At 36.4% G+C, this 25,429-nt stretch overlaps 1 protein-coding gene across 2 annotated transcripts; it reads right to left on the minus strand.

Annotated features, from left to right (window-relative positions):
* Positions 1-2,207: 2,207 nt before the first annotated feature.
* PLRG1 (pleiotropic regulator 1) lies at positions 2,208-19,226 on the minus strand. 2 transcript variants are annotated; one of them, XM_026016600.2, is made up of 16 exons: positions 18,789-19,226; positions 17,365-17,471; positions 17,004-17,075; positions 16,190-16,332; positions 15,407-15,460; positions 14,302-14,395; positions 14,001-14,088; positions 11,447-11,548; positions 10,361-10,453; positions 8,237-8,386; positions 8,047-8,148; positions 7,380-7,482; positions 6,547-6,655; positions 5,433-5,572; positions 4,543-4,736; positions 2,208-3,979 (listed from the first exon to the last, which is right to left on the minus strand). In XM_026016600.2, exons 4-16 carry the CDS (start codon positions 16,317-16,319, stop codon positions 3,920-3,922), a joined length of 1,419 nt encoding a protein of 472 aa, XP_025872385.1. In that variant the 5' UTR covers positions 16,320-16,332; positions 17,004-17,075; positions 17,365-17,471; positions 18,789-19,226; the 3' UTR covers positions 2,208-3,919. The 2 variants fall into 2 exon arrangements, with proteins under 2 accessions (XP_025872385.1, XP_025872384.1); XM_026016599.2 differs by lacking the exon at positions 17,004-17,075 and having other exon boundaries at positions 18,789-18,956.
* Positions 19,227-25,429: the final 6,203 nt, after the last annotated feature.

Raw genomic sequence — 25,429 nt, forward strand, 5'->3', positions numbered from 1 at the left:
TTGGGTCTAATTCTGGACCCCACCCCACCCCACCCCACTGTTCAGGTAGCTAATACTGTATTAGTTCCCTCCCTCCCTTTTTGTGCTTTCAGGATTATCTTAGGTGTTCTTGCTTTTAAAAATTTCTATGGGGCAGCCCCGGTGGCCCAGCGGTTTAGTGCCGCCTTCAGCCCAGGGCGTGATCCTGGAGACCTGGGATCAAGTTTCGCATCAGGGCCCCCTGCATGGAGCCTGCTTCTCCCCTGTGTCTCTGCCTCTGCATCTCTCACAAATAAATAGATACTTTTAAAAAAATAAAATAAAATTTTCTGTAAGAACTAGGAATCAGCTTTAGTCCTAAAATATATATTTAAAAGGTAATTTTATTTGGATTGAGTTAATTGGATAGAATTAAAAGTTTCTTCACACAGGACTTGCACATTTCTTTTTAACTGTATTAATCTTGTTGCCATTTTATACAAGGAGGTTTTTTCATTAAATCTGTTTATTGATTTCTGAGTGCCGGTTCTGTACCAAGCCCTTACTGAATGTATCTATTGTTTTTAATAGTTTTTCAATTAATTCTTAGATTATCCAGGTGTATAATCAAATTATCTGCGAACAATCATTTTACATTCGTGCTTTCCAGTTACCATACCTCTGCATCTTCTAAAAGACTTCCAGAAAAGTTAGGAGAGTCCAGAAGTCTTCTTTAAAAAGCTGAACATGGATGTGGGCATCCCTGTCTTGTTACTGACATTAGTAAGAATATCTTTAGTATTTCCCAATCAACAACTGATCGTTAAGGTAGAGTAGTTGTATTTAACCAAGTTTTAAAAATATCATCTGTCTATAGTAATAATGAAGTATGGATTTCAAATTATATTGAAAGGTCCCTTTACCATCTATGAAAATGCTTTTTCTCCCCATATAATCCAATATGGTGAATCATATTAGTTCCTAATAATCCAACTTCCTTGCACTTTTAGAATACACTTAAGTGCTGCTTGACTCTTTGCCTTTAGAAGTGATTTTCCCAACAATATTCACGCAAGCAAGATGAAATCATTTCATTTGTGCATCATTGGACTTGGATATTTTTGATATAGTCACATTTTAGAACATAAAAGCTCTTTAGATCCTATAAAAATTTATAGTGCATTGAAATTAGAATTCCACTTTAAAGCTTAATGCACTTAGAGATGTGTGCGGGTGGTAGTGGAGGGGTTAATTCCTTGACAAACTATTTCATCTAGGATACTTTACTTAGGTTTTCCCTATATTCTGGAATCAGCCATATATTTTTACTTGAAATTAACCATTCTTTCGCTTTTTAAATATAATGGCATGGAATTGGACAGAATTGTCTCGTCTCCCCTTTTGCTTTTGTTAGGATATGTATGATTCTTCTGTAATTGGTTTATCTAGTTTCTACTTTTTATGCCCCCCCCCCCCCCCATCACTATTCAGGCTTACTCTGTATCTTTTTTACCTATCTCCTGTCAACTCCTTCATGCTACTTAGATTTCTTCCATTTCTCTAAGAATGTTTAACAGATTTGATTATTTGGGGACCGGAGTCAGTTGAGAGAATGGGAAGTGAGGAACATGGGAAGTTATGAAAACTCAGGGAGTTCGGCTATAAAAGAGAGTAAGTGCATAGTTAGAAGGGAGCATTAGGTCTCGTGATGCTGTACATCTGAAATTGTTCTGAGGTGGGCAGAGCTCATCCTTTGCAACAGGAGGCAGAAAGCATGAACTATAGGAAGGTGTGTCATGACCACTGTTAATGGTCTACTTGAGGTATGTGGTTGTAAATGAAATAGGAGTTCAGTTGGTACAGCTGCTGTCCTTCGGTAACATTCCACAGCTCAGCTGTACGTAAGACAGGCACTGCCAGAGACCCGGGTGTATCCTGGGCTGGGGTTCTGTCGAGTAGGTAAAACAAAAGAGCACATGCATGAAATTCTGCCTAAAATTCCATGGGGTTCATGAACCCATGTGGTAGATCAAATTTCTGCAAGAGGATTTGAGAACACCATGATAGCAGAAACAGGGAAATGGACTTCTTATCTTACATGCTATTCAGAATTCCATACATCTAATCCTAGGCAGGATAGCTTTCTCACCTCCTTGTACTAGCAGTCATTTCTTGTTGGCCTTTAGGGATGGGACCGTATCCACCTCTATTTTTCTCCTGTTAGAAGGTATAGGAGAATCTCTCAGTGATGCAAGTGTAGTGGATTTTTCTTTATTTAAGTTTATAAAATACATGCTTATAGAAAATTAAAACATTATAGAAATATATAAAGCCAATCATGAAAGTTCTCCCACAATTTTACTCCCTCACAAAGCCACTGGTAACAATGTCGTATTACTATTTCATTATTTTTATATATATATATATATAGCATTAACAAGTTATTCTACAAAAAAAAAAAAAAAAAAAATGCTTCCACAACTTTTTTTAACCTAAGAGTAAAGTTTGGACATCTTATTAGTCCAGAGACCTTCCTCACTCTTAATGGATAGAAATAAATTGCATGAAGGTACCATAATCTATTAAATTAGTCCCTTATTGACAGGACATCTGAGCTAGTTTCATTGAAGAGCAAAGGTACAGTAAACTTGTGTACACTTGTCAGATTATTCCTATTGGCATTTTCCTAATCTTTTTAATGAAGTTTGCCAAATGGTTTGAGCATTTTCAATATACTCTGAACCCCCCCCTTTAAAGGTTATAAAATTATCCTCCCACCTATAGCATGCAAGATGGGATATGTATAATTTAGAAAGGTTTATTCAATCTTATGGTGTGATTTTTAATTAGAAAAAAAAAATCTATCATCAATTGTTCTTGTAAGTGTTTCCTACCTACAGAAAGAGAAGGTGGACAAATTTTCTTGACTGATGGGGAGTCAGGATCCTAAGGGCAGGGTTTAGAAAACTCATATTTACAGGGAACAGGTATCAGAAACTAAATAACACTTTTCCAGAAAGCCTTCAAAAGACTGCAGCCCATGCCACAGCTTCAAATACCACCAGTGGTATCTTATTAATTTCTTCAGGTTTTGATACCTATGTTGGAATCTAACTGCTTGTTGGATAAAATTGAACTCCAAACATGAGCTTTCTCCTCCACCAGCTGTACTCATTACTCAACTGCAGCAGACAATTCTTTGCTCCTAGAACACATCCTAGTTTCACAAGTCTGGTTTCGTTCACTGTATGCCCCATCTTAGAATACTAGTTTCCCTCTCTGGCCTCTCAAGGCTCAGCTCAAATACCCGACTCTACGAAGTCTTCCACAATGCTCTCTGGAAAAGAGCGATGGTCTTTTCCTCTGTGGGACTCCAATACAGCATTCTGTAATACACTAACTAGGGTCTTGGAGGACAGATTCATCTTAGTCTATTTCCTGAAGTGTATTCAATAGTGCAGAACTTTGTAGAACATGCACTCAAAAACTGTTTCTGGAATAAACATACAAAAGTAAGACTTCAATCTCTTAATCCCCATTATTAGTCACAGATACTAGTTTTTAAAGTAAAAAAAATAAAAATAAAACCCAAATGCAACTGCTCCCTTGAAACAAGTCCTTATTATAGTAAGCAGTTTTTTAAGTATTTTTTAAAAAGGTATCTTTTAATAAAACTGACAAAGTATTCTATCTTTAGGATAGTTATGTTCAACAAACCTCCATATGCTTGATACCTGCATCTTACTTCCTAGGACTTCAATTTTTTATTTTGGAAAAAAAAAAACAGGAGGGAGGGGCAGTTTACTGTAAAATATGAAGCAGGAATCATTTAAGCATGTGAGTTTCTGCTTTATATTCCTAGCCAGAGCACAAAACGACTGGATATCCTTATCAACACCAAGCTTATTCTTTAAAAACAACAACAACAAAAAATGGGAGCCACCATGAAGAAAATGCCATATTAAAATCTCTTTCTCTTGATAATTTCTGGCTTCCAGCTGACTGGATGAGTTTCTTCTGTCTGGAAACAGAAAAGTAAATAAGTTAAAACAGAGTATTATTAATTTGCTTTATATTAATAACTCTCTAACAAAATAAGGCATCTGTTCTAAATTACATTGGCTGACATTACATATTTAGCAGTTCTTTAACAATTTTAGGAATAGCTGACAAACTAGTGACATTATCTGAATCTAATAAAGGATGAATGGGTTCACTACAAATTCAGTTCGTGGTTTTTCATCTCGAATAAAATTGCTACTTAGGTAACCTAGTAATACCAAAGCTTATGATTTTAGAATTAATTTGTATAGCAATTTATTTGTGATTATTCTCGATGTAAGATTTTCCCAATAACTATAGTAAGTAGGGATAAAATTAAAACAATTTATGGATTCGCTGGTATCAATGGGACTAATATAGAAATCTAGGAGCAGATACTACTTGAGATGATAAATACTTCAATACTATAAAGATTATTTTCCCTTCTGAAAATTTCAGTATCTTTAAAATGAGAAAAGCACTCGCAAAATTATGGTATGGTTGATTTATTTTACTTCAAAATGCATGTGATAGAGAACTTACCGCAGTATCATCCTCTTTATACACTTTAATCGTTTTATCAGCTTCAGCTGTTAGTAACCGACTTTCTGACTGATCAAAAGCACAAGCAAATATTCCTGATTCACTGTCCAAAGATCCGGGCTGCACAGCTGCATGAACTCTCTGGAAATTGTAGCCAGTTCTCCAGTCCCAAAGATGCATAGTGCCATTGTCAGCTTAAAGGAAAAAATCTAATTAAACTTGGTATCCTTGAACAATTCTGCTTGACAAACATTTAAGCACCATCTAGGAGTCAAGCACCGTGACAACTAAGATTAAATAAAGTTATAATACAAGACACAGGCACTGGGCAGCCCGGGTGGCTCAATGGTTTAGCACCACCTTCAACCCAGAACGTGATCCTGGAGACCTGGGATAGAGTTCGTGTCAGGCTCCCTGCATGGAGCTTGCCTGCTTCTCCCTCTGCCTGTGTCTCTGCCTCTCTCTGTCTCTCATGAATAAATAAATAAAATCTTAAAAAAAAAAAAAAAAAGACGACATAGGCACTCAAGCTTCTCTTAATATTGGTGTGCCTACTTTCATTTGTGCTTAATTCAGTAATTATAGAGCCCAAAAAGCACCACAAAATGATGCCTCATTCCAGAATACACAACCAAAATTTAGGTAATTCCCAGCATGAATACGTTAGATTTATCATGTAAGAACACAAAGAAAACTAAACTATGAAATATACTGCATGTATTACATGTATGCATAAACACATATATGAACAACATCCAAAAACACACTACTCAGGCAAGTTCTGTTGTAATACTTAGGTGGGATGACTTAGAAATTTTAAAGTGTTTACTCATTTACTAAAGGAAAAAATGACAGGATAAAACATATTTATTATTAAAATCTTATTTTACCTCCAGAAACAAGCACTCCATCAGAATTCACTGTCAATGTATTAATAATAGCATTATGACCAGAAAGGTTTTGAATAAAACTTCCATCAGGGAACTTCCACTGTTTTATATTATCTGGGGAGCCAGATGCAAACGTATAACTAAAATAAGATGAAAAGGAGATCAAGTTAAATAAAATAAAGAATTCAAAAAAGCCTTTTACAGTTGTATTCTATATGTGTGCTTATGGATCTATAGTTGTAGCAAAATATTATTTGTCATACCACGAGGTAAAAATACAAAGACATTTATTCCAAGTTGAATCAGATCTTCAAATTATTTAAATGTCCTAGATTAATGTTTTTCATTTCCCCAGTGCTCTACACTGAGCTAAAGCAATAAATGTACAAACCCCTAAATTCACTTTGAGGGCAAGGGGTTATGAAGCTATTTTGGACAGAGCAAGAGAGGGAGATAAGGGGACTACAGGAAGAACGAAAAAGAAGGAAAGAAACAGAGGGCAAGAGGAAGAGAGAGAAAAAGGAAACGGAGGAGAGGAAGGGAGTAAGGAAGACAGAAAAAGGGAGGAAGGAGGGAAGAAATAATGGATAAGGGGGAGGGGGTAGACAGAAATATCAATGTGACGAGAAAAGCGTCAGGGTGATGTGTTCTAGGAGACAGGCTGTGATATTATGCTCCACCTCTATGGACACCCTGTATGTTCACGGGTCCTACTATTTTTTTTTTCTATGTATACTATTTCCTCCTTTATGAATTAAACTATTCTATGTACATCTCAGTATAAACGTTTCTGTCAAAACATTAAATCCATCTTCTACTAAACATTAAATCAAAAGCCTCTACTTTGACGTGCAGCTTTTAGCCATGATTTATTTATATTGTCTCATCTGACACTAACATCTTTCACCTTGTAGAAAATTTTCTTCTTCATATATATATAGGTCATGAAGCAAACTACTATACAGGAAAAATGAAAGAAATCCATGTTTGTAAGTGGCACAGGCCTGGAAATAACAGTGGCTAAACGACTACCAGGTAGTAATAATGCTGGTATTTCCATATTTATACTAAAAATTGAAGAAAAAAGAAAAGCTAATTAGGAAAATACACTTACTGTCTTGGATGTAAAACCACAGCCCTGACCGATTTTTTGTGGTTTGTTAATGTGACTCTTGTTTTTCCAGCCACCAAATCCCATAATCGTATTGTAGTATCATGACTTCCTATAACAAAAATACACATCCACAAAATACACATCAGGACAAATAATGCAAAAATTAAACACAACAATGTATGAATCAGTCTTCTGTAGACATATATATATTAAATGAAAGTCATACTAACTCCTGCCTAATTACTTTACAGTTCTAAACTTTTAGATTGGTTTTAAATTTAATTCTTAAAAAAATGCAGTAAATACTTGAAGCATTGTCCAGTGAACAGCTGGAACAAATGTAACAAATAAAGCAAATACATGAAGTTACTCCTTGGAGGGGAGGGGGAAGGAAAAACCTGAACGATTCTTAATTAACAAACTACATCAAGTAAAGAAATTATTTTCTGGTCTCAGAGTGAAGGTGTATTATTAATCTTACTATATAAGCAAAACCAAACTCAAACTAGCTCTAAAGGTTATTGGTCTCTATTTTGTCTTTTGACTTCAATTTCCTAAACAAGTAATTTTGACACTATGAAACAATGTCTGAATGTATCTAACAGCACTATTTTCTAGTCAGACATCACATGATACTGTGTATGATACATTCTATGATATGTAAAGGGTATGAGATAAAAACCAAATGAAATGTTACCACAGTAAGTTTCATATATGCACAGAAACAATGTATCTACAAAAATGAAGAGTCATAGTGAATATGAAGAGTATATGTATAATCATAATGCATTTATAAGCAAATATACTGTAAACTTAAAAAGTATCAATCATACCAGTAATAATTTGTGGTTCTGCAGCTTGACATCTCACTGTAGCAACTGCATTTGTATGTCCAGATAATGTGTGTACACTGGCTTTAGTTCTCACATCCCAAATCTATAAAAACACAAGGGACACACTCTCAGAAAAAATAGGCATTCATATCTCAGACAGGTAAGTGAACCAATTCAAGGCTGGGAATTTACTAGACAACTGTGTCTGAATGTAATGAAAAATTGTTTAAAAGAAAGATTATGATCTGTAAGCTGGCTGGGGAATATAGATAGAAGGCAGCTGACAGGAAAAAAAAAAAGACCCAAAAAACTAAAGGATCAGGGTACTAAAAGTGTAAGAATGGGTACAATAAGACTACTGAAGGAAAAAGCTAATGGAAAATGTTGTAGTGATGGAAAGGAACATGTGAGTGTCCCATTTCAGAAGCAGGGCACTCCCAGTGATAAACATGAGGCCACAGAACTGAAAATGAAGGTGGAAAAACACATGAGCCAAGAAACAGAGACCAGGCTATTGCTAGTCAAGGCAACTATCTTTAATTCTCTAATAAGTAAATGCATGACTCTATTACCAAATATGCATGCAACATATTTACAAATATACGACTCCATTACCAAATAAGATGCGATATACTTACAAATAAACACAAAACTCTATTCCACTTACCCGTGCAGTTGAATCTCGACTACAGGTTACCAGCACATCAATTGTTGGGTGCAAATCCAAACCATACACTGCACTTAGATGTCCATGATAGTGTCTTATAACCTAAAAATAAAGGGGAAAGTTAAAATCTCTATAATTATAAAGAAAAACAGTGATTCACTATGTTTTAAATCCTTAACTCTAAGCTCACCTTATTATATTCAAGATCCCAGCATTTGACTTGTTTGTCTTCTCCACAGGAAAACAGGTAAGGGCTCCGCGTGCTTACTATCACACCGCGCACTGTACTGATGTGCCCAGTTAATGACAGTTTTAATTTGCCACTAGCTAAGTCCCAGATCTGCAATCAAAAAATATTTTTCTTCATTATTCCAAAGCAAATTTTTAGAATCTTAATGTTAAAATTAAGTGTTCAAAAAGTGAAAGTTGTAAACACAGAAAAATTTTAAAATTTGCAAAACAATCTCCCATGATCTCCTCTGTTAAGCAGGGAAAACACAGAATTAAAAAGCATGTTCAAACTGGGAAAATATTTATAATAAGTGACAAGTCAGACTGAGAAAGACAAATACTAGGTGATTTTACTGGTATGTGAACTCTATAAATAAATAAAAATAAAAACCAAGCTCACAGATACAGAGAACAGATCAGTGGTTGCCAGAGGTGGGGATGGGAGTGGGGGAAATGAATTAAAAGAGAGTCAAAAGTGCAAACTTCCAGTTATGAAATAGGTAAGTCATGGAGATATAATGTTCAGCCTGGCAACCTACAGTTAATACTACTGCACTCAACATTTAAAAATTCTCACTATAAGGAAAAAAATTCTGTAACTATGTATGGTGATAGACGTTAACCAGATTTATTGTGGTGATTTCACAATATACCAATATATTGTATCATTACATTGTATATCTAAAACCAATAATATTGTATATCAATTATACCTCAATAAAAAATATATACATGTTGAAAAAACTTAATAGCTTTACTAGGAATCCCACTATAAATTTTTTTTGTGCGGTTTTTAGAAGATTAGGTAACCATTTCTGCTTAACGTGAGTAGATAGATAGATATTTTGTTTATTATTTATTTATTTATTTATTTATTCTTGAGAGATAGAGAGAGGCAGAGACACAGGCAGAGGGAGAAGCAGGCTCCCCATGCAGGGAGCCTGATGTGGGACTCGATCCCGGATCTCTAGGATCACACCCCACCCAGCCTGAAGGCAGCGCTAAATGCTGAGCCACCCAGGGATCCCCACAGATATTTTTAAAGATACACAATCAGTGTGTTAAAAAAGGATCCTGTAATACACTGCAAATATCAAGTCACCCATTTTGGAAAATATTTGTACTTTGGGTGTCAATTACAAAAATCTTGGACCCATTAATTCCATTACTGGGGATCTGTCCGACAAAATCATTTAAAATATGGCAAAAAGCTTTAGGCACAAAAATTATATAGCATTACTTGTGATAGTGAACACCAAGAAACTAAAAACTTTGATGTCTACCAATAGGAAAATAGATTATAGAATATCTGATAGATTGTGAAACCATTTAAAAAGATGTTCATTTTTTCACAAAAATATGCCTCTGATATGTTAAGTGGAAATAAAGCAGAGTACTAAATTATATAACACTCAAGAATTTTTATTTATGTATTTTTTTTAAGATTTGAGAATGCACATGTGCATGGGGATGGGGGGTGGGGAGGACAGCAAAAGGAGGAGGAGGGAGCCTTAAGCAGGTACGGCGCTGAGTGCAGAGCCCGATGCAGGGCCTGATCTCATAACCCTGAGATCACAACCTGAGCTGAAGCCAAGAATCAGTCGCTTAACTGACTGTACCATCCAGACACCCCCATGATGATTTTTTAAAGATACACATTTATACACAAGGAAGAAAGCTCAGAAGGAAATGTAATGACACATATGCATGGAAGTAAGTACTAAAAAGAAATTTGTTCAAATTATCTGACAGTGTTCAATTACATATGGGTCTGTATTCTTTTGTACTTTTCTATATTTTCCACATTTTTTATATATGAGTAAGCTTTAAGTTTGTAGCCAGAGGAGATAAAATATCAAGAAATTAGTGGTAGTATGTTCGGTTTGGAAAAGCCTGTTATTTAAATACCACTTTCCAAACATATTTAATTGGAACACTGAATTGATAAAGATAATAAATTTTACCCCATACTCAGGTCTCAGAAATCAGAGAAACTACAACAGCAATTCCCACCTCAGAAATAAAAGATTAAAATTACGTAGTAAATACAAAGTTGTATTTTTTTCTTCCTCCTTCCTATTACCTTTATAGTTCTGTCAGCAGATCCAGTTACAAACCACTGATTTCCAGGTTCCACAGCAATACAGCGAACCCAGCCAAGATGTCCACTGATCACCTGTATAAAACAAAAACATAGAACGGGTGGACTCATTACACTAGTTTGTTCAACTTCAACTCATTACATATAAGTCAAGTTTGAAGAGCCCCTCCTCATATCTTCAAATACATTTATAAAATTATTTGACACTTAGATTTTAAAATTATAAATTACCTTCAATCACAATAAATACATATACAAGCTATGATATACCTATACAATGGAATATTTACCTAGCAAGTAAGAGGAATATATTAATACAACTTGGAGGGCCCTCAAAGGCATTAAGCTAAGGAAGGAAGTCAGTATTAAAATGTATATACTGTATAATTCCATTACATAACAAAATTGAAAAAAATCCCACAAAAATAGTATGAAAAACAAACGAACAGCTGCCAGGGGTAGGGAAAGTTATAAGTATAAAATAATAGCACAGGAGTTTTTTGAGCTGATGGAACTTCTTTATACTGAGTGTATAAAGAAGTGATTACCCAAATTTATACATCTATTAAAATTTATTAGGTTGGTATACCAAAAGAAAGTCTACTTTAGTGTATAATTAGAAAACTAAAATTTAATACATATATTTAATTATGTATAGCTATAGTTTTCCTACTACATACATTTCATTTTAGATCTGGTATATTTTGAATCACTTTAATTTACTATAATTAAAAAGATAATCAGTAGGGCTAAAGAAATAGCATTATATGTTATTTTTCCTCCTGGGATTCATATTAAACACTTCAAACATGTAGAAAAATTATTTCATCTGTTCTCCGTGTTTAATAGCTTTCGGTCAGTATTTTATATAGGAAACATACACATAGCTTTTACTTAAAGAAGTCTTCACGTCTTTTAAGACTGCCTGATACCTTCCCCCCAACCCATCTCAGATCACTTTATCAGTTCTCATATTCAATCCTTTTCCTCCTGATTCTATTCCTTGGCTCTTAGTAACTGGAAAGCAATCATCATTCCTGTAATGGAATACCATACAGATTCACTCACCCTGTAGAGTTTCCATGGTGGGTGCCACTGGGGTTTGGGCATTGTAGGGGCTTTTTTAGCCATCAGTGCAGAGTTCTTAGCGTTGCCAGCCTCCATAACTGCCTACAAATAGAACAGATTATGTTACTGTTAAAGGCATCATACCTAACTCTGTGTGTTAATTCTAAAAAGAAAAACTCAAAAAGGGGATTTATGAGGGTTTTTTTTCCTTAATTGAAGAGGAAAAGACAGTTAAAATGTTTGAATCACTAGAAAATGTTTGCATAACTAAGACTTCTAATCAGAACTGTTATCTTGTGTATGTTAACTTTAATTGTAAAAATAAAAAAAAAAATCTCAGAGGCTGAACAGTACATAACATAACATTGTGCATGGGTTCATAAGAGCACATAACAAAAAAAAAAAAAAAAAAAAAAAGAGCACATAACATTGTGTATGGGTTCATAAACCATGCTCTGCTAATTACTAGCTGACTAGTAAAACTTATATAACCTCTGTGCTTGCTTTGTAAAATGGAAATAACACTGCCTACCTCAGACAATTACTGTAAAAATATTGTTACACTCTGTAAATGCTCTATGTAAGCTCCTATTATTATTTGAGTAATTTTAAGTGGATTGTCACTGCCTTTCATTGTTGTATTTTAACATTATCTCAACTTAATAGCAAGAGAAACTAGCTTCCAAAAAAATATTTAATACTTTCATTTTTTATTAAAATTCAATTAATTAATATACGGTGTATTACTAATTTCAGAAACAGAGTTCAGTGATTTATCAGTTGTATACAGCACCCAGTGCACATTACATCTGTACCCTCCTTAATGCCCATCACCCAGTTGCCCTCCTCCCTTCCAGCAACGATCAGTTTGTTTCTTGTGATTCAGAGTCCCTTATGGTTTATCTCCCTCTCTGGTAACATCTTATTCTATTTTCCCTCCTTTCCCCTATGATCTTTTGTTTCTTAAATTCCATATATGAGCAAGATCATATAACTTTCTCTGATTGACTTATTTTGCTTAATGTAAAACCCTCTCATTCCATCCACATCATTGCAAATGAGATTTCATTTTTTTGGTGGCTGAGTAATATTCGATTGTACATATACCACATCTTCTTTACCCACTCATCTGTCAATGGACACCTGGGCTTTTTCCATAGTTTGGCTATTGTAGATGCTGCTGCTATAAACAAAGGGTGCAGGTGCCCCTTTGGATCACTACAGTTGTATTTTGGGGGTATATACCTAGTACTGCAACTGCTGGGTCTTAAAATAGCTCAATTTTTAACTTTTTGAGGGACCTCTAAAGTTTTCTGGAGTGGCTGCACCAGCTTGCATTCCTACCGGCATCCCTGTCTCAACAGCCTTGCCAACATCTGTCATTTCCTGACTGTTAATTCTAGCCATTCTGACTGCTGTGAGGCGGTATCTCATTGTGGTTTTGATTTCTATTTCCCTGATGCCAAGTGATGTTGAGCATTTTTTTTGTGCCTGTTGGCCGTTTGTATGTCTTCCCTGAAGAAATGTCTGTGGATGTCTTCTGCCCATTTCTTGACTGGATTAATGGTTTTCTGGGTGTTGAGTTTGCTAAGTTCTTTCTAGATCTTGGAATACTAGCTCTTTATCTGATAAAACATTTACAAATATCTTCTCCCATTCCATCTGTTGTCTTCTGGTTTTGTTGACTATTTCCTTTGCTGTGCAAAAGCTTTTTATCTTGATAAAGTCCCAACAATTCATTTTTGCCTTGTTTTCCTTGTCTTTGGAGATAAGTTTAAGTATTATTTTAAGAGGTATCCTGGCTGATGTACCATCAACAGTTAGCAACCAGCCATCCACCCAAAAAATACTTAAGTCCATAAAGTTCCTGCCCTCAAGAAGCTTGTATTTCACCTCCTCCTACGGAGGCAAAAACCATGGGCAGAGATTTGTGAATAGATGCAAAAGAAGAAATGTAGTGGGAAGACCACAAATTCACTCATTCAGTCTGCAGTGACTCAAGTGGCAGAATAAAATAAAGTAGGTACTTGAAGTTTTTCGTTTCATAATTACTCTTACCAGTAACGACATTAACTGGCATTTATTTACCAATTGATAAACTTCTACATTTCTAAACATTTTTAAGATACTAGTACAGCCTGTGAATATTACATTACTAAAGCACTCAATTCAAATTGTGTAAACCAACTTAGAGTTGAATAAAAAAAAGATTTTCGTATCTAACACATGCTAATATAAGTTAGAGAATACCATTCTTTGTATTATTAACAGTGGGTAATAAAGAGCAACATCACACTATCTGCATCAAAATAATTATTAGATACAATGTGCAACAGACACAATTTAGAATTTTAAATTCTAAAAAATATGCAAAATCACAAGCAACTTAAATTTTAGGGCTAATGAAATACTAACTAGCTCACTCAGCTGCTGTTTAACAACAAGCAAAGAAAATTTTCATTTATTTAATATATAACCTAAGACACTCGGGATAAAGGGAAATAAGTTCCAAAAGTTAGAAACCTGCAGTGTGATCTGACACAGAGAAACTTACTGAAGTCATCCCTGCAGGCTGTGAACGGTCAGAAGTCCCTGGATGTCGGTATTCACCTCCAGCAGGTGCACTACGATTTGCATCAACCCTGAGGCAAAAGATGTATCACATTCTAAGTGACTGTCTCCAGTCATGTCTTGTGCAGAACCAACTCTTTGAATTTTTGTAAGCAATGATAAAAGAAAATGTCACATATATAGAAATCTTAAAATGAGAAAAATACGTAAAGAACAAATTATGCTTTCAAAATCTTTGTAATTGCATACATACTTCATACTTCATGAAGCATAATACTTCATACCTGGTCTGAGAAGAAGGTAATGCCACAGCTAAGGACTGTGCAGCTGATTCACTTGGCATTCTTTGGATCTTAGTATCTGCTGTCAAAGCAACTCCTGTTTAAAAAAAAATCAATTCCCTTTAGTTGCTATGATTTCATTTATATCAGTTTAAAATAAAATACTGGAAGAAGAAAAATGATTATCTCTAGGTAGTCATATTACAAACATTTCTCATTTTGTGTCTTTTATTTCTAACTTTTTAATAATAAATAGAAGTTAAAACCATATAACTCAAATTTGATTTAATCACAAGCAGTTTGGTATTAACATACCTAACACAGTAAAGTTAAATTTCTATCATATTGGGATATTACCTTCAGATACAAAAATCAAGCAATTCCCAAACACTGTTTTCAAGAATAAATGTAAATCACTAAACAAGAAGTACCAATTTGCCTGTACTTTCAATACGGTAAATCCGGTCTTCTAAAATTACTAGAACCTAGATATGTTAAGCTTTTTGTTCTACACTCCATTATACTAGCCACTCCATCTATGTACTAATCATCTACATGCACAGACAGCTAATAGACATTTCCATCACACTTGCTTCTATATTAACACTTCTTTCACTTTTGTTTTTTGCTTTTTTTTTAAAATTTTTATTTATTTACGATAGTCACACACACAGAGAGAGAAAGAGGGGCAGAGACACAGGCAGAGGGAGAAGCAGGCTCCATGCACTGGGAGCCCCACGTGGGACTCGATCCCGGGTCTCCAGGATCACGCCCTGGGCCAAAGGCAGGCGCCAAACCGCTGCGCCACCCAGGGATCCCTTCTTTCACTTTTGTAAGTTTAGTGATAACATGTCTGTTTAATCTCTATATTAGCCTGGAACAATCTTACTGTCTTTGAATTCCTAGCACAGCACCTGAAAAACTAGGTGCTTAACAATGTTTGCTGAATGAACAGGTATGAAAGTGAATATGAGTTAATAACTCTCATCTATGCCTGGATGCCTGGGTACTGAGCTTATCTTGCATTTTACAGGCAATTAGAATCATAGTATTGGTTCATTCATGGAAACAACCGTAAGATATTTTCAGTACGTAATAGCTCGCTTACCAGGTCCTGGTGGATACGGATGTGTACCTGTCACCAAATATTCAACTTCTTGTCCTTTGAAAGGGAGAAGAATCATCATCATTATCATTGGCAAATTTACATACAAGTATTATCTTTTAATGAATGCTAAGTCACCAACTAAATTTCTCAAATTTTCCCAGCTAAACCAAAACCTCAGAACCAAGATATATTGACTTTTGTTTTGACTTCTGAGGACTATGTACACACCTATTTCCTTGATCATTTGCTAATATGATGTCAAGAAAGCTTGTATAATTGTAATGGTGTGGAGAGAGATCATCCTAGCAAGTAACAACCCCCACTCTGGTTTTTCTCCCATGCAAATGATTTTTCTGTGGAATATTAGATTAAAAAAAAAAAGGAATCTTAGATCATCTTTATTCACTACAATTTTAGTGCTTAGAATCACCTTTCTGAATGACAGCCAAAACAGACGGTCTTTCCGTATGTTACAAATTTTTCCTTTAGTCTCCACCTGTACATCCTAAGAATTTCTGTATTATTCTATCACATTTTTATTTCCTGTAAGAAAAAAAATCCACCAACCAATAATCTTAACTCACTACTTCAATGAGGAAATCAAGACTTCCGTTATAATACTGGTATAGTTGTTCAATAGGGTATGGCTGAATAGAACCATAAAAACTGAATAGAGCTAAACTAAAACTATTCAGTTTTCCTGGGATGGGCACTAAAACATTTCATTTTTTCATTCTGAAAATTCACATGTAAGTCCTGACATTTCTGATAATACATCCTCACCTTGATTGGCAGGATACTGCTTATGACCATACGAATCCGATGCATTCTGAGGACATTTCTCTTTAAAATTTTCTTTCGAAGTAGGCATGTGCAACACAGGACCATACTCATTACGCAGCTTGATTGCCATTTTCCGTTTGTGACTATTTAAAAATTATGAACATAAGAATGTATCTTTGAGTGCTTTAAATATATTAGCCAAAAGAAATATAGACAGCCAAGAACACAAGTACTTAAATAGCTTAGGTCTGCCTAATCATGTAGAAAAAATTCTATGAAGTTTTTAAAGTTAAATAGTATTTTAAAAAGCTTGGAATTTCCAAGTGCATTTCCACACTTTTTTTGTTCCCAATCCACCACAGAGCATCCATTAAGTCTAAGTAGCATTTTAATTTGTTAACCAATAAATATATAACCTTTCATGATAAATTACCAAGGGTCTGATTTAAAAACATATAGAAACTAATATATCCTTTTAAAAACCTCAGTCAATACACTTGCCTTCAAATGTGTCAATATAAAAACACAGTAAAAGCTTCTATCATAACCTTTACTGGATGTATCTAAAAAGACCAATTAGAACTAATCAAAGTAGTTAATTAGTTCAATATTTTTTAAAGAAATGCACTTATATTAGTCTTAAGAACAGCTCACTTAATAAATTAAATATAAATGCTTGTCTTAGGAATTAAGTAGATTTTAAAAGAAGGGTAAAGGACAAAGAAGGAACACTGCACATAATGCAATCCCAGACTGGAGCTGGAGATGTAGAACCAAAAATATGCCACCACTCAAAAATCTTCATCATACTAACGAGAAAAGATGGGAGTAGAGGTACTGGCCAGGTACAATTTCAGCTCAGCAAGGCTCTGAGAGCAGCGGGAAGCTGAAAGCACATACAAAGTGATTGATTATAAAATAAAACACCTAAAAGGGACTCTCCTAATTACTGGGTATTTATAAATGCAATTAATTAATGGGGCTTTTATTGTGAAAGACAAGGCCAAAAAAAGTTAAATCAGCTTAAATCATGCCCAAACACCATTCATTACCGAACAGACATCCTACGAGTGTTAGTATCACTCACTAAGCTTTAAAGGTTCCCCCTCTCCCTGCTCTCTTCCCCCAACATTAGAAGTTACATATTCCAGTAACTGAAAAGGAACAATACCTACCTCTCTTCATCCAAAGGCACAGGTTTTCCGTTATCAGCTACAAACATGTCATGGGTTCTCTTCAATGACCTGAACACAAGTGTGTGCACAGAATGTTTCTGTACCTCCTAAAAAGAAAGAACAGAATCACATATCTAGCTACAAATCACACATACCACAACCCAAATTAAGTCAAAGCAGTCATACACTTTACACGTTTAAATATGTAAAAAGCTTTGTACCACTCACCACAGCTATTTGTAGCAAGCGATAGAAGTAGTCAAGGTCAGAGAGGAGGAGGAAGCTCCTCAATGGCCAGAGCCCCAGGTATACCAATTAGTGATGCCTGAGCTTAGCCATTGATTCAAACAAGTATTTACTGAGTTCCTACTATGTGTCTGGCAGGCACTGTGCTAGAAGCTAACAAAAGAATGATGACAAGGCAGCCATGGTCCCAGTGCTCAAGAGAAAACAAAAAAAATAAGCAACACATCTTTGACAAGTGCTATGAAGGAAGCGAGCCGAGAAAGAACCTAGGATAGTTATGAAAGATCTCTCTGAGGTATTCCTTAGGCAGAAATGCAGCCTCGTGCAGAGCAGAGGTGAGAACAATCCAGGCAGAGAGGAAATGCCAGGTACACAGGGGTTTGGTGGCTGCAATGATGGCCGGAGCTGCAAGAGAACTGTGCATGTTCCACTGGAGGGTGGACTGTGAGGCTGGGATGAGGTTGCAAGGGTAGACAAGGTGCAGATTAGGTTAAGGATTTTTTTTTTTTTTTAAAGGATCACTGCAACAGTCTGCACTTTTGCTCTAGTGACATCTGGCCAGCGAAGGATTTTAAGCAGAAAAAAAAAACGCGATCAACATATCTTAAACAGATCAATTTTGCAGAGGGCGAAGAAATGGAAGCGAGAACACCAGCAGGGAGCTAATGCACTCTCGTGCAGACGAAGGATGACGCCGGATCTGAATTAAGGCGAAGGCAGTGGGTCTGGACAAGGCTCCAGAAGTATTTCTGAGATGAGACGGGCAAGGCTGGCTAACAGTTTGATGCAAAACTTCAAAATGGCAGGTCTTCCTGGGGGCAGGGCTGGAGGAAGACCGCCCGCCTCAGGACACACAGCCCCTGACGCTGCTCTGCAGGCGGGGACCCCGCGGGGCCGGACGCGGCGCCTCCGGGGGCCCGGCCGAGACCGGACGCTCAAGAGCCAAATACGGACCGTGGAAACTCAGTCAGGCTTCGCGGCCGGGGGTAACGTCCAGCCAGGGCTCCCACCCGGCCTTCCTCTACCCCTGGAAACCTTCAGAGACCACCCGGCCTCGGCCAGACAGCCCCGCTCCGCAGCCTCCATCCTCCCCAAACCGCGAACACCCCCCCACGCCCGCCGCCAAGGAAAAAACACCGCGGAAGCCAACGACCCCTCAGCACCAAGCGCCACCTTACCTCGACCATGATGCTGCCGTGTGACTCGCCGCTCCAACAGACAAGGGACGCCAGTCAGCAACACAGAAGCCGCCGCCGCCGCCGCCGCGCAGTCCCTTCCGGAATCGAGCGCCCTGGCGCCGGAAGTGAGGCCTCCGCGCAGGCGCGGTGGCCGCCCCGCGGCCTTCTGGGATCGAGGGGCGGGGCTTTCTCCAGAGGGGCGTGGCCTCGGCGAGGTGGGCGGGGCTCACCGGCGTCCCGGAGGAGGTCTTGGAAGACCCTTCGGCTCAGACTTAAGTAGTTCGGTTCAGGGGTGTGGTTGTTTGCGCTGTGTTTCCCCAAGCTTGATCCTTTAATTTTATTTTTTCCCAGCGAACCCAAGGAGTCCGTTCTAGGGAGGGTCTGGAGGGAGCGAATCCCGGTCCGCGTCCAGCTCCCCTGATTGACGTCTCGGCTCCCGCTGCGCCGCGGGGCTGCCCGGCCTGGAAGCCTGTGGGCGCCGCTGCGGCCTCGGCTGCTCAGAGCACCTGTGCTCGCTGATGCTGTCCCGCTAACACTTGGTGGCCGAATATTGCGGAACACTTTGCATTTGAGAAAGTCTGCAAAGATCTTTGTTTTAGCCCTGTACGGCAAATCCCCACATTTATTTTTACGCTGCATAGATTTTTTTTTTTTTAAATCTCTCAAAACTGCACGATTTTCAGCCAGTCTTCTAATGAACGTGGTGGCGTCGACAGTATCAAAGGGCAGCTTTTCAAAGCAGGCGGAAGAAAGACACAACTGAAGACTCGAGCCACTTTTATTTATGCACATCCTGGTGCCAAAGTAGCAGTATTTTATATTGTCTTGTCTTACTCAGGTAAAATGCAGTTTTCGATCAAGCCTGCCCCATTACTTTTCTATGCAAACAGGAGTTGAACATTTGTAAATCCGATAGGCAAATATTTCACTGGCCCTGCTTCTTCCTTAAGCTAATCAATTCCACTGTTCTCTGAGCATACCGCATGGGCTTTGAGAGGGAAGAAGTCTTATTGAGGGACACCTGGGGGGCTCAGTGGGGGAGCATCAGCTTCGGCCCAGGTGATCCTGGGGTCCCTGATCATCCGGCTCCCTGCAGGGATGGAGCCTGCTTCTCCCTCTGCCTGTTTCTCTGCCTCTCTCTCTGTGTCTCTCATGAATAAATAAATAAAATCCTATCAAGAGTATATCAATGTGAATTGCTAATCTCATTGGATGTACATTGATTCTTAATCAAAAACATTAAGGTCATGTTTCTACTTGAAAACACAATCCTGTTTGAATTTGAGTGAGTTTGGCCTACTGAGTTTCTGCAGCAATAGCCACTGGTGGTGGGCCTCACAAAGAAATTCTATAATGGTGCAATATGTACTTGGGAACCTACATCATATTTTAACTTCCTCATAGATAGTGATAACTATACAAAAGAATACTATTTTTAAAAGTGATGAAATTATAGAAATGTAAACAAGATTCTAATATATCTATGGCAATATAATAACTGTCTAGTTGGGCCTGTTAACATGTTAATCATCCAGGAAAAAATTGTATAAACCCAGACTCATCAAACGTTGTAATAGTTGAGATAAATTGCACTAGACTATGTTTCTTTTAAAAAGTTCTCTTGAATCTGTAGAATTATATTATACACCCAAAAGTTTTAGATAGAGCTCCCCAATTATGTAGCTCATGGATCTATGAATTACCTATGTTGCATGAAAATTTTATATTTATACCAGAATCTGAGTTTTGTTTGTTTCATTATCTGGTGAAAGAATCTACAGATTTCTTTGGATTCCTAAAAAAATCTAGGACGTTGGAAAGGTTAAGAATCTCTGTCCTGGTGTACACTCAGAGCTGCCTTATTCCAGCAGTAGAGGTCACTATTGCTCTTTCTGATGATAGGAGGATTTTCCTAATAAGGGCTTTCCCTTATCTTTCTAAGGACAGGAGTTTGCCACCTAAAGTATGGTGAATAATTTATTAATGTAAATATGAACTTTGTGTAAAACCAATAGTACAAATTTTAAGGAAGGGCCTCTTTTTATTAGTTAATCTAGGTTTGTTTGTTTGTTTGTTTGTTTGTTTGTTTGTTTTAACTCTCCAGGATATGAGATCCCTTCATTCTGTTTCAAATACTTGTGTCCTTTGTCCTTAAATAAGTAAGAGGGGGGTCACATGATTATAGATTTAGTGTCCTTTTCATCTTTTTATCAGGTTTTTCATTAAAAGTGTTTTCTCATTCTTATACTTATAAAAAGATGAATATTATTTCTTCTTGTTTCTTTCAGTTTAGAAGGCTAAATATAATCTCTGCAGACACTAACTACTCTTTTCATACAATATTCTGTAGACTTGTTTGACAAAGTCTGTCCTTTTCCTTATGAACTAAGGAAATTTGTAGTTCTTCTCTAATTCAGAAGGGAGGGATAGTGGAAGTTATCATTTCTTTTTTGATTTCTAAGGTCAGAACCAGTTAAAAAGAATACTTGGGCATTTCTTCCAGGATTTGGTCTTTATTACAATGCTAAGAATGGGCCCAAATGCTGAGGTAGTGTTAGCAAGTGATTCCTAGTAATAGAGTTAAGAGAACAGCTTCTGGAACCAAAGGAGACAGTGAGGGAGCTATTTTTCCAATCAATGCCTGGAAAGGCCTGGGACATAATAAAGCTGCACTGTCAGTTATAAATATCTTAGTTAAGGGTGTGTATGTGTGACAGAGAGGAGGGAAGTGTTGCTTATCTCAGTTTTTGCTCCTACTTTGTGAAGTCTCATCCCATGTCACAAAAACAGGTGTCGTATTGAACATGATCACGATTCATAATTTATCTTGTTTCTGTTTTGCAAAACTGTGTCAGTGTTTTTGCTGACACAGAAAAAATAGCAGTGTGGCATTTCTAGTTGTCTCAGCTGAGTTCGTATACTACCATGTTTGATGGTAATATTTGTTTAATTATCTGTATTCCCCAATTGATATATGGGGTGAGTGTGGTGTGAAATTATCACACACCCCGTATCTGGATAACTTGCAAAACTGGTAGGCTTTTAATATTTGTTGAATGATTGAATAAGTAAGGTGTTAAGTTGTAGACACTTAAACGTGGGGATGGAAGGTACTGAGACATTAATTTTGATGTAGGGTTGCAAGTATTAAATCTGTCGTGAAAAATATTGTACGTAATTGTATTGTGTGTGTATATTGTGTGCTCACTCCTGAACAGATACTACTATTTCAACAATAATTAATTTAACCTTAACCCTTTCCTGTATGTAAGGCAGAGAATTGCTTGTATGAGGATAGTCTGTCTTTCTGATCATTATAAATTTTCTGAAAATGAATTGTTCTCCACTATATTTAGATAAGTTAGTACCACATTTTATCTATCTAGTTTAGTTCTGACATTAAATTAAAAGATACTAATTTATTTGTAAAAATATATCTTTTTATTTTTTAAAAAATATATCTTTTTAAAAACGGCTTACTTAGCAGAAAAACTTCCTGACATCAATAATTAAGAGGATTAAGACATTTTGATTATTTGAAACTTTTATTTATTTTTTTAAAAAATTTTATTTATTTATTCATAGAGACAGAGAGAGAGAGAGAAGCAGAGACACAGGCAGAGGGAGAAGCAGGCTCCATGCAGAGAGCCCACCTGGGGACTCTATCCAGGGTCTCCAGGATCATGCCCTGGACTGCAGGCGGCGCTAAACTGCTGCGCCACCAGGGCTGCCCTATTTGAAACTTTTACACCGTAATTTAGGCACTTTTAAGATTAAAAAAAAAAAAAAAACTATCAAAAGCTAGCTTTATGTTTTTAGATAAACTTTAGGAACATTCTCTTAGCCACAAAACAAGAATTCTTGCTATCACTATTATTATCCCCACCTAATTTTTCCTGAAAATACTAGTCATGAGATTAGACAAAAGAAGAAATACCCGTGTAACATGGGAAATAAGGAAGTAAAGCTACGTGTATTTGCAAATGACACGATTGCATACCTAAAACAAACAAGCAAAGAAGAAATCAACTGGAAAAACTATTGGAAACAACAAGATAATTCACTAAGAGAGTGGAGTATGAAGTATTCAATAGCTCTCATATACACAGTTAAAAAATATAATGGCAGGAATCATCTTATTTATAACAGGAAAACATGAAAAATGTGCAAGACCTAGAAAAATATTTAAGGGACACCCCCCCTCAAAAAAGATCTGAATCAATGAAAATAGACAGTTATTCTTGGATTGGAAAAGTCAAAAATAAATGTCTGCTATGCCATTAATTCAATCCTGAGTACCTTTTATGGAAAATATGCTTAATTCAAGAAATAGTGAAATACATGTACTAAAATACTCCAAAATAAAATAAAAGTTTTTATTTATCTAGTGCATTGACGATCAGCACCCACATGTCTGCCCTTCATGCCACAGAGCTTCCAGGCAGGACAGATTATCTGTAATCTCTGTCACTGATTTACTATCCTTGATTTATGTAACGATATCAGCTAATAGGAAGAACACTGACTGCACTATTGACCGAAAATATAACTGAACAAATAGTACTCCCTTCCTCCTCCACCAATAGCATCAACATTTTTTAAAGTATGTATTTTTATAAGCAGAATATCTGCAAATAAATTTTTCTCTTTGAAAATATGATAATTTACTTTGTAATATTAGGCACTTTTGAGTGTTAGTGTAGCTATATGTAACTCAGTAGGAAAAAAATATCTAATAAGACCTGGAACTTAAAAAGCTCACAGTTGTTATCACTGCACTGGTTATGCCTTTCATACAAACATGAATAGCCACACCCACACCCACACCCACATATCAGGGTGCAAATAAAGGCTAAGAATGAGGGTGCCAGTCCAAGACAGTATAGCCCCAAGACAATGGGCTGGCCAAGATAACAACAACAAACAAACCAAAATGCTACTGGTAGATTCTTTATAATGTTTATATTTTGTTGGGCAATATGGCATAATGGGCAGAGGGCATGGACTGTAGGCTCAGACAGTCCTGGTCAAGTTCTGGTACTGGTGGTATTTACTACCCGTATGCCTTGGGTAGTTTACTTAACCTCTCAGAGCCTCAGTTTCATCACCAAAGAACTTAATGGTTTCAAGAATTAAGTAAGATAAATGATTATCAGGACTTGGCTTCTGAGGCATGTTTCAGTAAAGGTTAGTTCACTCATTCATTCTACAATTTTTTTTTTGAATGCCTGCTATGTCGATCCTGCTCACAAATGTGTCCCCAACCTCTAGCACACTACCTGTCACATAAAAGGCTTTCAAGAACTATATGTCAAATGAACATTAAGTCTCTATTCCTATAGAACATACATTCTAGTAGTTTCCATCCTCCACCTTCCTGTTGATGATAGCAAGAATGCCAGAGTAGAAAAAGGTGGGAGTTTAAAGGAATTTTCATTTTAATGTTATACAAGATTTTGTTACATGACAGAAAAAACTTGAAAATTAACAAACTTCTGAAAATTAAATAATGGTTCTGTTGCTAGTTTCAGGGCTTGAAAATGAAGTAATAATCTGATAATGTTACCTCAAAAAATTGCATGTTTTCATATCAATCTTTTCAAATCAGCAAGAATCTGACATCATTAATATAAGACCCCATCCAGGTCATTAAAATGAGCTTTTACACAGTTACTTTTTGAAGAGAAATGTTCTCGCATCTTATTTTAATTAGTACACACATAATTTGCTTTTATGGTCAGATATGTATTCTTCTAAGAAAAATTAAAACTAAGCTGATCTTAAAATAAAATATTTACTCAGTACTAATTAATGGTACACAAATTTGGAAAAATCCAGGGAAATAATTTACTTAATCAAAACTCAATACTTTGCTTCTATATATTTGAGTTAAAGGAATTTGGGAATGCAATCTCTGCAGGCAAGAGAAGAACGTAATTTCATGGGTCTCATACCATTATCAAGAATCTGCTTCCAAGCATGATTTATAGGTGAAGGGAATAAGAGGCACAAACTTGCATTATAAACTAAGTCATGGGGATGAAACGTACAATATAGGGAATAGAATCGATAATATTATAATAACTGTGTATGGTGACAGGTGGTTACTGTGGTGAGCATTTCCTAACATGTATATGATTGTAGAATTAATATATTGCATACTTGAAATTAATATTATAGTATATGCCAACCATACTTCAATTGAAAACACACTCTCCTGATTTAGCAGATAACCTGCTATCTTTCAAAAAGTTATTTTTTAAATGTCATGAGAATGTTTCACTTTCCATACCAAATACACATACACACATAGAAAATACTACAAAGCAACACACTTGCTGGGATTTGTGTTGTTGACTTTGAGTTCCTCATTGATTCTTGTAGGAGTTGCTAATCCTGATTGCAACAAATAAATAAAAAGATGAGAGACAGGAATTTGGTGGCTTACAGGAAATAATGATAGGAAATGGACCACATTTAGTGTCTGAGCCTCTATTTGAAATATGTATGAAGGCTTCACTAATGGTAAAATAACATTGTCTTTATAAACAACATAATATTCTATAAAATATAAATAATGTAATGTAAAAATAAAATGTTAATTATGTGCCCAATCACAATAATAATGATTTTGATTTAGG

This window comes from Vulpes vulpes, chromosome 10 (genome assembly GCF_048418805.1).
Source record: "Vulpes vulpes isolate BD-2025 chromosome 10, VulVul3, whole genome shotgun sequence".
NCBI lineage: Eukaryota > Metazoa > Chordata > Mammalia > Carnivora > Canidae > Vulpes > Vulpes vulpes.